Genomic DNA, 13,739 nt, shown 5'->3' with positions numbered 1-13,739 from the left:
GGAGCTGCAGTTTTCAGAGATTCAGGTATGGTTAAGGTGGAAGTGGATTATTGATTAGTGCGCTGGTGTAGGACTGGGTTCAACACCTGCCCATGTACAAACTCCCTGCATGACTTAGGCACGTCACCCAAGAGCTGAATTTACTATCAGATTTAGATGGAGCTTGGGCACCTATATTCCAAAATGGAATCATCAAAGCTCTTCCTAACCTCGGATGTCTTCTTCGTGCCGCTTCCCTGGCCAACCTAAAATCCTACTGTGGCCATGTCCAGAATCCCCTCAGTCTAGTTGCCAGCTGTTCACCTCTGCAGAGCAGGTGCTGCCCAGCCTGTGCTTCCCCAAAGGCTGGCTCCATCAGATGTGTATCAGCAGCTTGGGAAAGGTACTACCTTTCCCCTACACTCTCATATAACTGAGTAGCTGATGTATACGGAGTGCACATGAGATCCTTCTTTCCTGTACAGCTTCTACAGTAGCAGAGAGCTGTATTTGTAGCATATGGAGATAATTATCTATCTGTGTCTTCAGGGCTCTGAAAAGAAAAAGGAAAGGTGTAAACCTATTCGATTTGTTAGTGTATTCTGTTCGCAGCAGTTAGTTATCTGTACATCATTGCTGTCTCATGTGGCAAGGAGCAGGTGCTTTGTGGCAGTGACCTTGAACGTGTGTACGTAGCCCTTGCATGTGTTTGTGGTATGTAAGAAAACACCCAGTGGTGTCCAAGTCAATGTGCTCCTGCAGCTGGAAATAGAGTTCTTTGTAGCTGCCTACACTTAATTTCTGTGTACCATGATGGCCTGGAACTCAGTGTAGGAGATGCTGCTGCTAGTTATTCACAATTAATGCATGTTAACAGAGTATGCAGCACAGATATTCCTTCCTAACAGTGCAGTGATTTGTAAACCTCTATTAAAACACTTGACAGTGTTTTCCTGAATAGATATTATAAATGCTATTTTAAAAAAAAAGTTTGATAAAGAATGGATGTTCCTGGAAGCTGCTTGTACTTATTGGTCCCCTGCCTCTTATCAATGTATATTTAGTTATAAAAGGAAATAATAAACATCATTTGCTCTTAGTATAAAATGGGAGATTACCACTGATGAGCACGCTCAAAATAAGCATAACGGTGGTTGTTTTCATTATCTAGCTATAATAACAGCCTATGGAGATAAAAATGAATGCAGCCAGTCCAGCTGATGGCTGAATCATAGCAACAATGTCAATTGATTTATTTCCATGTCTAAAAAAAACCTAATACAGACTTTAATCTCCTAGATACAAGACGATTAAGGTTAATATCTTAAATCTGTTTCTCACTCTCAAATACTCTCTCTGTCCACACAGATGCCCGTTATTACCTCTTTCATGTGCATTCTATTAGTAAAAAGTGATACTGAGTTAAACTGGCTGAAATAAAAGCACATTCCTCATACTTAAGGTGTTACCTGTTCTGTACCACACCAAATCATACTGTTTACTTACAGTCCAGTCACAATAGTGCATTCATGTGTGTTTTACAGTGTTTATCACTACTGTACTGCTCCTTTATGTTCTTTCTAGTGAAGCTAAGGTCTTAACCTAGGCTGTAGTGCACAGCAGGAAGTCTAAAATGAAGCTCCTTCTGGTCCTGACAAAAAGTAAACAATTTTTTTACTGCATTCAACCTGTTTGCAGAGTGAGGGACTGTTTTTCATCCTTTTAAGTCGTTGTTTGGAAACTGTCAAAATAAGTGGATTTTCTTAAATATTTTTCAAGTATATATCATACATTTGTCCCATGGCTCAGATCCTGAGAAATTATGATATATGGACTTATGTTTCATTTTATATATATATGTGTGTATATTTTAATCCTGGAATGCTTTGCATGTTGTTGTTCTAACCAATTGTGGTTTGTGGAAAACTGATCAGTGAAAATGTTTTGAAGTGTAAAGCCTCATATTGTCCTCACTTAAATCTTAACCTTTGCAAATCTGGAATGTAATATATTCATTTTGGAGTGCAAAGAATTGAGTGTGTCTTGGATCAGGGTTTTCTTTGCAAATATGTTGCCTGTTGCTGTGAGAACAGGTAGAACATTTTGTTTCAGCCAAATAATTCCCTACTTCCTTCCCACAAATAAGATACTCCTTATTTAGGACTTCTGCCTGGTTGTCTGTGAGCAACTCGCCTAGACACACAATGCAACTACACTGCCACGAATCTTTCCTTTGCATTGCATGGGGAGTACATTCATCCTATTAAGAGCCGTGTTTCATAGACTATTTGTGAGGGAGAGGAACTACATTAGCAGTTTGTAGGTTTAATACCAGACCTGTTGGTCTGCTATTGAAGATTAGCTTGCTTGGTGTGAGGTTGTGCATGCCTGAGTGCATTGTTGTGTGCCATGTAAGACTTCTGGGGTGGCTTGTGCAAATGTGGATGGTTATGAAAAAATGCTACAATTTGCAATGGTGTAGCTGTATTTCTGATTAATTGAATCAGGTACACACTGAATTGTAAATGGAACTGGTGGTGTTAATTGTCTTCATCAGCCTAAAAAAATCTTAACCAAGGTGCCAGCCAGCTTCTGTTGTCTTTGAATCTTGTGAGCCTTCCCAAAACACAAGACCAGGGGGTATATACACATTATGTTCCTGAAGTAGTCTGTGTATTTGCCATTACTTCAAACAAAACTCTCTGCTTGACTGTATTAATTTCTGTGAGTTTAACATACATACTGAAGAGACCAGAATTTTCCAGTATTTTTCAGCTGTCTTTCTGCTGCAAATGCAGTGTGTTTCAGAAAGTGGTAATTGGTCTTTAGGACATCAGGAATGCTTCTAAAATCTGTTTTGAAAGAAATACCTGATACATGTAATTACTTTTAGTAATTATATTATCACAAGGGCATCAAACTCATTTTCACTGGGGGCCACATCAGCCTCACAGTTGCCTTCAAAGGGCTGAATGTAATTTTAGGGCCATATAAATGTAATTATGTTTATAACCGTGAGGCTGATGTGGACCCCAGTGAAAATGAGTTTAATACCCCTGACCTATTGAGTAGATGAATCAATGCTCATTACCTTACTACAGGCATAGCATGGGATAGGTGTGTTCTACATGCCGTTACCCTGTAATAAAATGGAATCAAGACAAATATTTATGAATGACGAAGTAGTATTTGCCCACTAGCTGCCAACATGGAGGTGTTTTATTCCTATAGTCTGGATAAGAGACACAGTAATTAGTGAGCTAAACTTATTATATTCAAAGGACAGAATTTTTTACCTGAGACTTCAAAGACAGAACTGTGCCTTATTTTTAAGCAAGTTTCATGTTCTGGATGTCGCCATAGCTTTTGATTAACAAAACCTTTCTACTACCAGAGATTGCATCTTGATGTTGTATTTGCATTTGATATTCTACAAAAAGTACTTATATTATTATGTCACCATGTCTACCATAACCCACCATATTTTGCCAATAGGCAGAAAAAATGTGCAGTGCTATATTTTGTCTATTGTGACTACTTTTTTTATTATGGGTGGTAATCTGCATTATAGATGCTATTGAACAAAGTATTTTCTGTCACATGGGAAGAAATACTATAACACTGTTTAACTGAGCTTTTTTTTTAAATTGATGAGACCTTGCCACCCATTTATTAAGTTCTAAAAAAGTCTCTGGAGTTCAATCTAATCCCAGATTTCCATCATATAATGTCTGTGCTTTTACTGGGCTTCTTGTTTAACATGAATTTGTTGGAAGAATGAAGAAACAATTCTGACTAAGGTCTAATGTGCGTTGTCTGGCAGGAAAAGGCATTCTACAAAAGTATAAATCTCAGGCTTATTCTACTTATGACTTCTTGAGTTCAAGGAAGTGCCCTTGTAGAGCAAACTGAGAAAGTGAGGGAGAACTGTAAAAACAATGTTGATGCTCATAAAATACAAACCCAGGTTACCCATGGTGCTAAACAACAACAATTTCAATGGAAATCAATACCAACCCGAAAGTCAAGACAATACTTCCTGAATGACAAATTTGAAAGAATAGCCTGTAATGAAACATCAAGTGACCTTGTGAGAAGACACACAGGTCAAAGTAAAAGAGTCCCTTAAGTGGCGCCTAAGATGTGATATCTTAATTTCCAATAAGCTCTGTTAGACCATCATCCTTCGTGTGTGTGCACAGCATTTGCAAATAACAAACCTACAGTGCAGCCCCTGACTGCTCTTACAACATCATTACCAACTGATGATGATGGCATCATATTTGTGCCATAAACAACATGTCAGGCAGGTAGCAGATACTGCTATTGAACTCTTTCTTTGTGTGTGTAAATGTAATATACTGTGGTTATAGCACAATCTCTGGTCATCTCTGGTACCTTGGTTTGCTTTCTGCTGAGGCAGGTACCCCAGACCGGAGAAGTTTACCAATACTTTTAACTCAGTCAAAGAACTTCTGAGGTTCAATAAAATTTTGATAAATGTCCCATATTGGTGTTTTCCTCTCAGCAGTCTCAGTTACTTTCTGGTTGGGGTGCTGGTCAGGCTTCAGGGCAGTATGCTGTGTAGGACCCAGTTTCCTGTGCAATCTGGGAAGTCTGTGAAGAAGAGCTGAGTCCTGGTATCAGAATGTTCCAATGTCCCACAATTTTTGATAATTAGCCTGTCCTCTCATCCTCGTTTGGCTATGCTGCACCATTGTCTGATCTTAGGTATAATGCATCAAGCTACTAATCCTTTGTATATCAATGGTTCTTATCATACAATATAACTTGGTTTTTCTTGATAAACATTAGTTAAGAACTAAATCGTATGTACTTTATACTATGAATATTATGTCATTTTACGAAAGCAGGTACAGAGAAATGAAGTAACACAGGCAATATTTTGTTTGTTAGAGTCCCCATAGCATGCCACTTGTATCACAGCAATAAGTTATTTTCTTGCTCTGAAAACCTTACTATCTTTGTACATGTCACAAGAGGCAGGATTATAAAAAGCTTTTTTTGGAAAAAAAAAAAAAAAAAAGGCAGGGTAAGGTCTTAGAACTGTATGAACTCATGATTTGCACAACTCCTGTGTATTTCCCCAACACTGCCTTTGTAACTCAGTAGTAGAACTTTATAAAGAGCATACTCAAAAGCATCACTGTATACAATGAACACAAAAATGCTTGATTTTTCTTAGATATGAACCTTATTTGTTATTTACAAATGGATCAGGCGTATATAGGCTATTTCTGTTGTGTTACCCTCTGTTTGGACCAAAGAGATGCAGCTCCCCTTGGTTGCATCAAAGCAACAAATAAAATGGCTCTTTCAACCACGCAGGCATAATTGCATCCAGCCTTGTGCCTTTGCCTTCAAAGGGAATGCTTTCTAGAGTAGTTCTTTAAAACTAACGGTATGACATCCTCTACTGCATTTGTGCACGGTGCATAAGCCTTGATGTCCACATTGAATGAAGTGGTGATAAAGGCACCTTTCCTCTTACAGCTTTTGTGCCAGCAGGATGCCTACTGTGTAAATAAATATAAGGCTTACACACAGCGTAGATATTTAGTCCTTTAGAACTTGGATATATATTTTTTTTTCTGGATTTACTCTAAAGTTTATTTAGTTACCTAGGGAATTTTAGAGGCTGAGAAACTTATCTCCGGTTGGTGTGTAAGTAGATGGATAGGCAGCAGCTGGTCAGGGGTTTTGAGCATGTATATTTTTGCAGTTAGATGCATGGGTGTGGTTTGGTGGCTTTTAGTGTTTAAATTATTTAGTTTATCCAGTCCAAAGTCTGTTAGCATTAAACAGTACTTGACTCCAAACTTGACACTTCCCTTAATCACTAGAAGAAGATGCACCCATTTTGTGTCTGTCTGGGTTATTGCAAAGCTGGATCTACTTGCTTTACATATTTACTTGTGATCATGGATACAAATGGCCATATGAACTACAGTTAAACAAAGAGCCAGATCCCACTGATATTTCTACCCTTTGCAGGAAGAACTGGGACTCAATGCACAATGCAAATGTGTAGCTCTAGTGGCAGGTCTCTGACATACTGTAAATGTCCTATCAAAAAGTTTTCACTTGGAACTAGCAACAAAGACACATTCATGGAAGTACAAATTCTAAAAGGAAGTGTGCTTCCATTTAACATACTGATGCTTGGGAACATACTGACACTTAAGATCATAAATCATGTTCATATTTAGCAGAATATTCTTACAATAGCTTGACATGCATCTTGTTATAATTCCAGCATGTAATTAACTAAGTGCAGGAAGCAGGCAGAATTACTCAAGGCTAATTGGATGAAATTGATCCTAAATACAAAAAAACCCACTACAAAGTTTAAGTAGTATTTAAGCCATTGAATAATACAGCACAGTTTTGACATAAATCAAGGAGTTATTGTATTTTCTACTGCTCAGTGTTGCATCGTTGCTTCAGCTACAGTAGCAAATTTCAAGCTGCATATAAAATAAAATGAGTCATCTTGTTCTGTGTTTCTTATAGACTTAATGTCCAGTCTAGAAATGACACTGCATACAAACAAATCAAGAGAAACAACTTCTTACCATACTGTGGCAAGTAACAAAGAAAAACAAAAAGCAGAAAGAAGGCCATTTGAAAGAAGCTAAAATGTCTTGACAAATACTTGATGAAAACGCAAAAGGTAATTGCACATGAACTCTTGCTGAGATATATAGGTTCTATGCAGAATTAGAAGGGGGGTTGCATTAAAACAGCTTCTGCCTTAAGATTATGAACAAAAGAATTCAAGTCCAAACTTGAAGTTTTGCCACTGATTTCTGTGCACCCAGCTCAGAGCAAGGGATTAACTCCCATTTCTGCCAGTTGAGGACATGATCTCATGCTTGTTGATAGCTCTTGCTATCTTATAGCATAAGGTTTTGATCATGTATTCAGATATTCTGTCCAACATTCATACTGCATGTCAGACCACAGGATGGGAAGAATTTTTTCCTCACCTTACTATTTACCTATTTGTTTAATCAGAGAGCTTCCAGCTAAGGGGTTTCTAGCTGTCTGTATAACTATACACTGAGTGGCTTCAACTCAATGCAAATCCATTGAATACAATGAGTAACAGCTGCTTATGATAGCATAATTCAGGTTGGAAATTACCTTAGGTGGTCACCTAGTCCAGTCTTCTGCTAAGGTTAGTTTAACAAATCAGGACAGAACATGCTTCCTCATTTCTTTAGCAAGGACTTGGCTGGTCTCCTTTTTACATTTGTTGCCTGTTTATTTTTAATCAATTCCTCAGTACAGGCTTCTTGGACACACCTACTTCTTGATTTCTCAGTGGTCACTGAGCAATGTCTGTGGCTACAGAGGTTAAAATGAGTTCATTATTTGTAGGTTTTGTGGACAGAGGCTAAAAATACCACAGATGTGAAAAAGCATACCCCTCACTTAGGTAATACTGTCAATTGCTCTATTAATTTGCATGTAACTTGCCTTGAACCTACCCTGGATTCCACTTGAGAATTTTCATTGGCCTTCTACTGCTTAGATAGAATTTCAGCTCCATTTCTGCTGATGCCAGTGAGCAGGACTGGTACTGACATCTGGTTTTATTTTAACAGGAAACTGAAAGCCTCCGTGCATGTGCTTATTTCTTTGGGAACATACTTACTCTGAAAAGACAGGGCTTCTACAAGCATGTTTTCATGCTTGTTCTGACTTTCTGAATGAGATATTTTGCAATTAAAGTACCAAGGAGTACTTCTGCTGAAGCAGAAGCAATATCTTGCTACCATCACCTGGAACAACTCCAGTAATCCAGCTGCCTTGTACCATCATGGCATGCAGTTTTAGCTTTGTAGAGCTTTGTGACTGACAGCAGTGGGAATTATGAAGTCAATGAGACTCATTTCCATGTAGAACTACAGCTGTTTTTCATTTGCTTAAAAATAGTACCTAGCATGATCTCAATGTGTTTTAAGAATTGAATTCACTGAGTAACATTTTCATTTTCCACCATCCCTCAATAAGGAACTGTCATCTTTACATAACAGGTCATTGTTCTGTGTCCCTACTTGGAGAGGCAATGGCTATTCCCAAGTCAATATGACAGAGACGTTTCATACAAACACCCAGTTGTTTGATATGAACTAGATTTGCTGAAAGATTACTGTTACCTGATGGGCTGTGAGAGTTGGCAAAGCACACAAATTTATATATTTACATATCTCTGTTCCACTGGTGTGTCAACTGTGCATAAAAATCTTTAATAATACTGAAAAACTGGGAGAGTCTTCTCTAATGCAACCTTTGGCAGCCTGTCGTGCTCAAACTGGAAGTCTGGGTTTCTACTGCAGCTGTGGTAGAGATGTGGGCTTGACTGATGAACCCCATGTCAGTCTGTGTGCAGCCACAGCTTAGTTACTGATCTGTTAGAGCAGCTGCATATGCATCTCCTCAATATTTGTACCATCTCGATGATGGTTCCTTGTGTACCACAAGGAACTACTCTATATATTTACAACATTCCTTTGCCTGTTCTTCCAAAAAATCAGCCAATAATGGCTTCCCGTTCACATCCTAGCTATGGCATCACCAGTTGGTTTTTATACCTACAGGTAATAATCGGTGTGTGGTGTCAGGGCACCCCTCTGAAATGTTTTCTGCTAGCTAGATAGAATTATGTCTGCAGTTCAACATCAGTGAGCCCTTAGAGACTTCAGTTTGCATGGTGGATAAAGGCAAATGATCATATTCTTCCATTGATGCAGTTACTGAATTATGCTGGCAGCTCAGAATCAGTGACTTCACTTCTTTTTTGAAGTTGCTATTTAGGAAACCATAGATAACAGGGTTGACACAGGTGGAGGCCATAGCTACCAGGTGGCACAATGAGAAGATCAGATTGTGGTAGCAAGGTGAAATGATTTTGTAATTCCAGTCCACAATGGTGTTGAAAACATGCAGTGGTAGCCAGCAAACAGCAAAAGCAGCAACCATGGATGCCAACAAAATATTTATCCTTCTCAGCTGAACTGCTCGATTACTGTATTCACTCTTTTCAAACATGTCCTTTCTCTTCTGTAGGCGTAAGTAGATACGCAGGTAGCAAATTATAATGAAGAACAGTGGGATGCAATATTGCAAGAGCAGTAAAGCGGTAGTGTAGATAAGTCTGTGTTGCTCAGAAGGCCACGAGTCAATGCATATGACCTTGTCAGTGGAAAAATTCATAATATGTGAGAGCTGCTCATACAAATCTTTAGACAAGATGGATGTGGTCAAAAAGGGCAGGGACATAAGACATGCTAAAATCCAAATTACTCCAATTCCTAGATAGGCTTGGGAGATACTTGGTTTCCAGCCAGTTGGGTTTATGATAAGCTGGTGTCTTTCCAAAGCAATAAGGACAAGGGAAAGAATTGATACTGTCACAGATGTGCACTGAGTGAAAGAGGTCATTTTGCACATGACTTCCCCGAATATCCAGTAGTCCATCATAGTGTAAACAACAGTGAAAGGCAGACAGACAAGACACATAAACAAGTCTGAAATTATTAAATTAGAAATTAGGATGTTGGTGACATTGGCTTTTTCCTTTTGCTTAGCAATGACAGCAATTAGACAGATGTTCCCCACAATGCCTAGGACAGCCTCCAAGCTGTAAGAGGTGGCCAGAAAGACAGTAAGGTCAGTGATGTTCCTGCACTGATTAGAAATGTGCGTGGGGAAGCTTCGGTTTGAGCTCCAGTTCTTACTGTTCAGGAAAGGCAAACCATCATTAACAGCCTTTGTCTTATTCATCCTGAATCCCAAAATATTTGTCCAAAAATGTGATAGTCAAACAGAATATGGGGTTTCTGGAGTCAGTCTAGAAAAGACTTTCTCTGTTCTGTTTGTTTGTGGAAGATCTGGGTATATCTGCAAAAGAAAGGAAAAAAGATTGCTTAGTTATGCTACAAGAAATTAGTGAAAAGGGTAGGAGGGGCAACGAGACGGGGAAGCAAACACCAGTGATTCTGTGTATATTCTTCAGCTTCCTCTTATATAGCTTATCAGATCATAAAATGGAACCCTTTGCTAAACTGTGCTATGGAAGTCTGTACAACTCTATTGAATGATTGCTGCATTTCACTGTGTGTAATTCTGGTTTTACAAGGTTCTGATCCAAAACTGAATGGAAGACACATTGTGGGGCTGCATTTACCTTCAACTGAACTAAACATCAATGTGAAAAGTAAGGCATATTAGATATATAAAGCCAACACTTGAGACAATCACCATGCAAAAATTCAGGTTCGTATCCTCACAATGGATTACATGGGACAATTTTGAAAAAGTCTAAAATAATTAAAAATCAATGTTTTTCAGCTTCTACACAGCTGTGATAGGTCATAGGAACCGCAGTCCACACTCCCTGCTTCCCCCTTCTGGATGAACTCGTGGCCATGAGGCACCGAAGTCTCCCTCCAGGTGGCCAATGTGGTCATCACTGAGTTTATCAGAAATATAGTCCAGTCTCCTGATTTTGGCTTTAAGAGTGAGTGATTTTTGACAACCTCTCTTAACTCCTTATGAGAAGATTCTCATGGATTCTCTCAGCAAAATTTTGCTTTTTTTAACCAAGAGAATTCATGTGTTGTTATAGTATGTGCTAACTCCTGGATACTCTTTCTGCACGGGCACATGAGCCTACTGCTTAGCCACTGCTGCAAGCCCTGAGCTGAGATTTTCAATGGGCTCTCAGGGATGTGAACCCACAGAGTTAGTTGGGGCTGCACACTTTTGGAAATCTCAGCCATAGGGTTGCCTGGACTCTACCAGATGGCTCCTGGGAGGCTGTTGTGATCTGCCATAGCAGAGCCTGCTTTATAATATCAGCTCGGGAGTCCAAATCCTTTGTGTGCAGGAATCAAAGAAAAAAAAATTACTCTAGTGGGAGATCTCCTCAGGCGAGAGGCAGTTACATGCTGTACAAAGCCTTGTAAAGTGAAAAGTAAATAAATACTCTGGCAATGACATTATTTACCTATTGCATGACCCTTTCCTCAGCAATAAAATTCCACACAAACAAATTTGTGGAGTTGTGGAAAGCTGCTGAGATTCAGAAAAGCAGGTGGTCAAGATATGAATGCATAAATAAAATGGTATAGTGAGCTTATTGTTTTGAGTTGCATTTACTGCTGAGAAACTGCATGCATATAGGTAAGCAGTACTGCACAAAAAAGTACCCACAATGCTACAATATTTTGTTTGCCTTGTCTTTCTCCTTGCAAATTGCATTGTATACTTCTTGTGATGTTGCCTTTAACTAACAAAAGCAATAGTGGACAGTAAATAAAAAGTTGTTTGGGAATCATTGCTGTGCTTGATTATCTCTATCTCTCTGTATCTAGTTTCTGAGATGGTCAAGACAGTAACAAGAGTAAAATAGAGTAACCTTTAATTCCTCATGTTCACCCATTTTCCCAGTAGTTTAAATCATCATTAAAGAGGGTAAAGGAAATCTACTAAATTGTGGACATAGGTATGACTCTTTCTGTTCACTCACTTTTGTGTTGTTACTGAACTTGTGTGAATAGATTCATTTATTTTCTGTAACTAAAAGACAAGCAATTATGCTGTGTAGATTGCACAGTCGTATATAGGGAGGCTTGGTGCAGGGAAGAGTCTGTTTCAGCATGAAAATGCATATAGGATGAAAGACCATCAATGACCCCCTTAGCTTTAAACGATTGCTGGCCAGGGGAGATACTGCATATGAAACAGAGCTAAGGGATCAGCAACCTGCAATATTATGTGGTACTGGTCAAAGGATTTCAGTCTTGGCATTTGGACAGGACAAACAGACTGCTGTAAATGAACACGAGCTTTTTACCACAGTTCCAGCCTAGTCCTTAGCTACAGTATCCTCGATAACAAACACATAGTTCTCTTTTGTTGCTTGAAATATGTGTGCTGAACTATTACAAACATCTGTGCCCTACAGAGTAATCCCTCTCAAGGGTCCCAAACACATGCTGAGGTGTCAGTGTGGAGAACTAATAATGTTGAAGTAAAAAAAGAAAGTAGTGGAGCCACCTGAAAAGCAGAAGCCAGATCACACAGCTTTAAGAGGCACATTTCCAAGAGGAATGCAAAGGGCAGAGCATGGCTGTTTATCTAATGACAAACAAGATGGGGATAAAGAGCATTTCTGAAGGCTCTGCAGTGCATTTTGTTGGGTTAGGAGCTCCTTCTCTTTTAACACATTGCATTCTCTGGTGTTTCCCACAAGGTCAAGCACTCCCTGGGCGTTAATTTTCCTGGTACTGCCCAGAGGTAAATAAGGAATTGTCACCCTCTTATCACAGATAAGGGTACTAAGAGAGGTGAGACATTGTCTCAAGGGAACCTGTGGTGCACTGTGTAGTACTTAAAACTGCCTGCCAACCTGATGCCTGTGGAAAAGTCAGAGCCTAGGTCATCTAGGTTCATAGCTTTCTGTATCTCTCATTCTAGTAACACTAATATAAAAAAGCAATTCTAGAAAAATAAATGTTGTGGTGACCTTATACTTACATATCCTATTATGGTATCCTTGGATTGCAGATTTTCAAGGTCACTGCCAAAAGCTGTGTTATCTCAAAGTATTTGCCATCCAGTTGGATCTGAATTAGGAGCTACTAGCAAGTAATGTGTACTTACTCTGCTTAGACATTTGCATCAAATTTTAGCTAATATACTGAATCACCTATGCAGTGGGGAAAAAAGGTGTTAACCTCCTCACTGTATTGAAGATTTGTCAATTATTTGTCAATTACCAATTATAGCAAAAAATTTATGGGCTAAAAACCCCAGCTTTTGTCTCCAGAAAGTGAAGCAACACTTACTTAGCTTATAGAAGTAAGAAGCATGCCTCCTAAATCACTTTACAGAGGGAGTGCGTGGAAAAGTTGTATAGTTTTTGTTTTCTTGTTTCTTCAAGAGAGTAAATCTGTTCAGAATCCTTAATGAACTTCAGGAAAGAGATCAGTAACAAAAGCTAACATGTTCAAAAAGCAAGGGTTGTCTTCTCTAATTGATGTAGCATGAGATAGTTTCTCTAAAAAGTGAGTGCCACAAAAGTCTGCAGCAAATTAACAAGATATAGAAGGCGAAAGAGAAGTAGCTTTTGGATTTAATCTTTATGTAACTTAGGCTTCCCACTTACATCATTTACAGATGTTCACCATTGCTGTCTGTGTTAGAAGGAAGGAAGAAGACCAGGTAAGGTCTGAAGGGTTTGTTTGTCTTACTGAAAAACACAGCCTTCTAAACTTAAGACACTCATGTTGTCTCAAAAAAAAAAAATGAGGAAACTGACTATCACTAGTCAGCTTGAAAGCCTTTCCCTGGAGGACTATCCTGTGTTTCCTGAAAAAATTCCTCAAAGGAAAGGGAATTCTGTAGAGATGGGTCAGAGAAGAAAATGAAACCCTCAGTGGGTTCCAAGGATACTCCTAAACAATAAGTAGCCCCAAGCAGTTAATGCATGGCTGCCTTGTGAACTTGAAGAAATTCCATGAAAACCTCTATTAAAACTGTATTCCTGGAGGCAGGATAAAGCAAGGGACCGCTACTGATGCTGTGCTCTATGTGCTAACCAGAAAAGGGTGGGTCACTCTTGCAAAAATAGTCATGAGCATCCACTCCCCTTAATCAAAACCCAGTGTCCATAGTTGCGATGGGAAGTGGGGATTGATTTCCACATCAGACATAAGCTAAACAAA

At 39.0% G+C, this 13,739-nt stretch overlaps 1 protein-coding gene across 1 annotated transcript; it reads right to left on the bottom strand.

The window, feature by feature from the left end:
- Window positions 1-8,658: 8,658 nt before the first annotated feature.
- NPY4R2 (neuropeptide Y receptor Y4-2) lies at window positions 8,659-9,792 on the bottom strand. Its single transcript, XM_065639341.1, has one exon. It carries the CDS (start codon window positions 9,790-9,792, stop codon window positions 8,659-8,661), a length of 1,134 nt encoding a protein of 377 aa, XP_065495413.1.
- Between the last annotated feature and the right edge of the window lie 3,947 nt (window positions 9,793-13,739).

This window comes from Caloenas nicobarica, chromosome 7 (genome assembly GCF_036013445.1).
Source record: "Caloenas nicobarica isolate bCalNic1 chromosome 7, bCalNic1.hap1, whole genome shotgun sequence".
NCBI classification, from domain to species: domain Eukaryota; kingdom Metazoa; phylum Chordata; class Aves; order Columbiformes; family Columbidae; genus Caloenas; species Caloenas nicobarica.
Note: the sequence above shows the minus strand (reverse complement) of the source record. Positions and strands in the feature narration are given on the sequence as shown.

What these genes read in the sequence shown, in the direction of transcription:
- NPY4R2 (XM_065639341.1), bottom strand. Translation starts at nt 9,792, where the DNA reads ATGAATAAGACAAAGGCTGTTAATGATGGTTTGCCTTTCCTGAACAGT.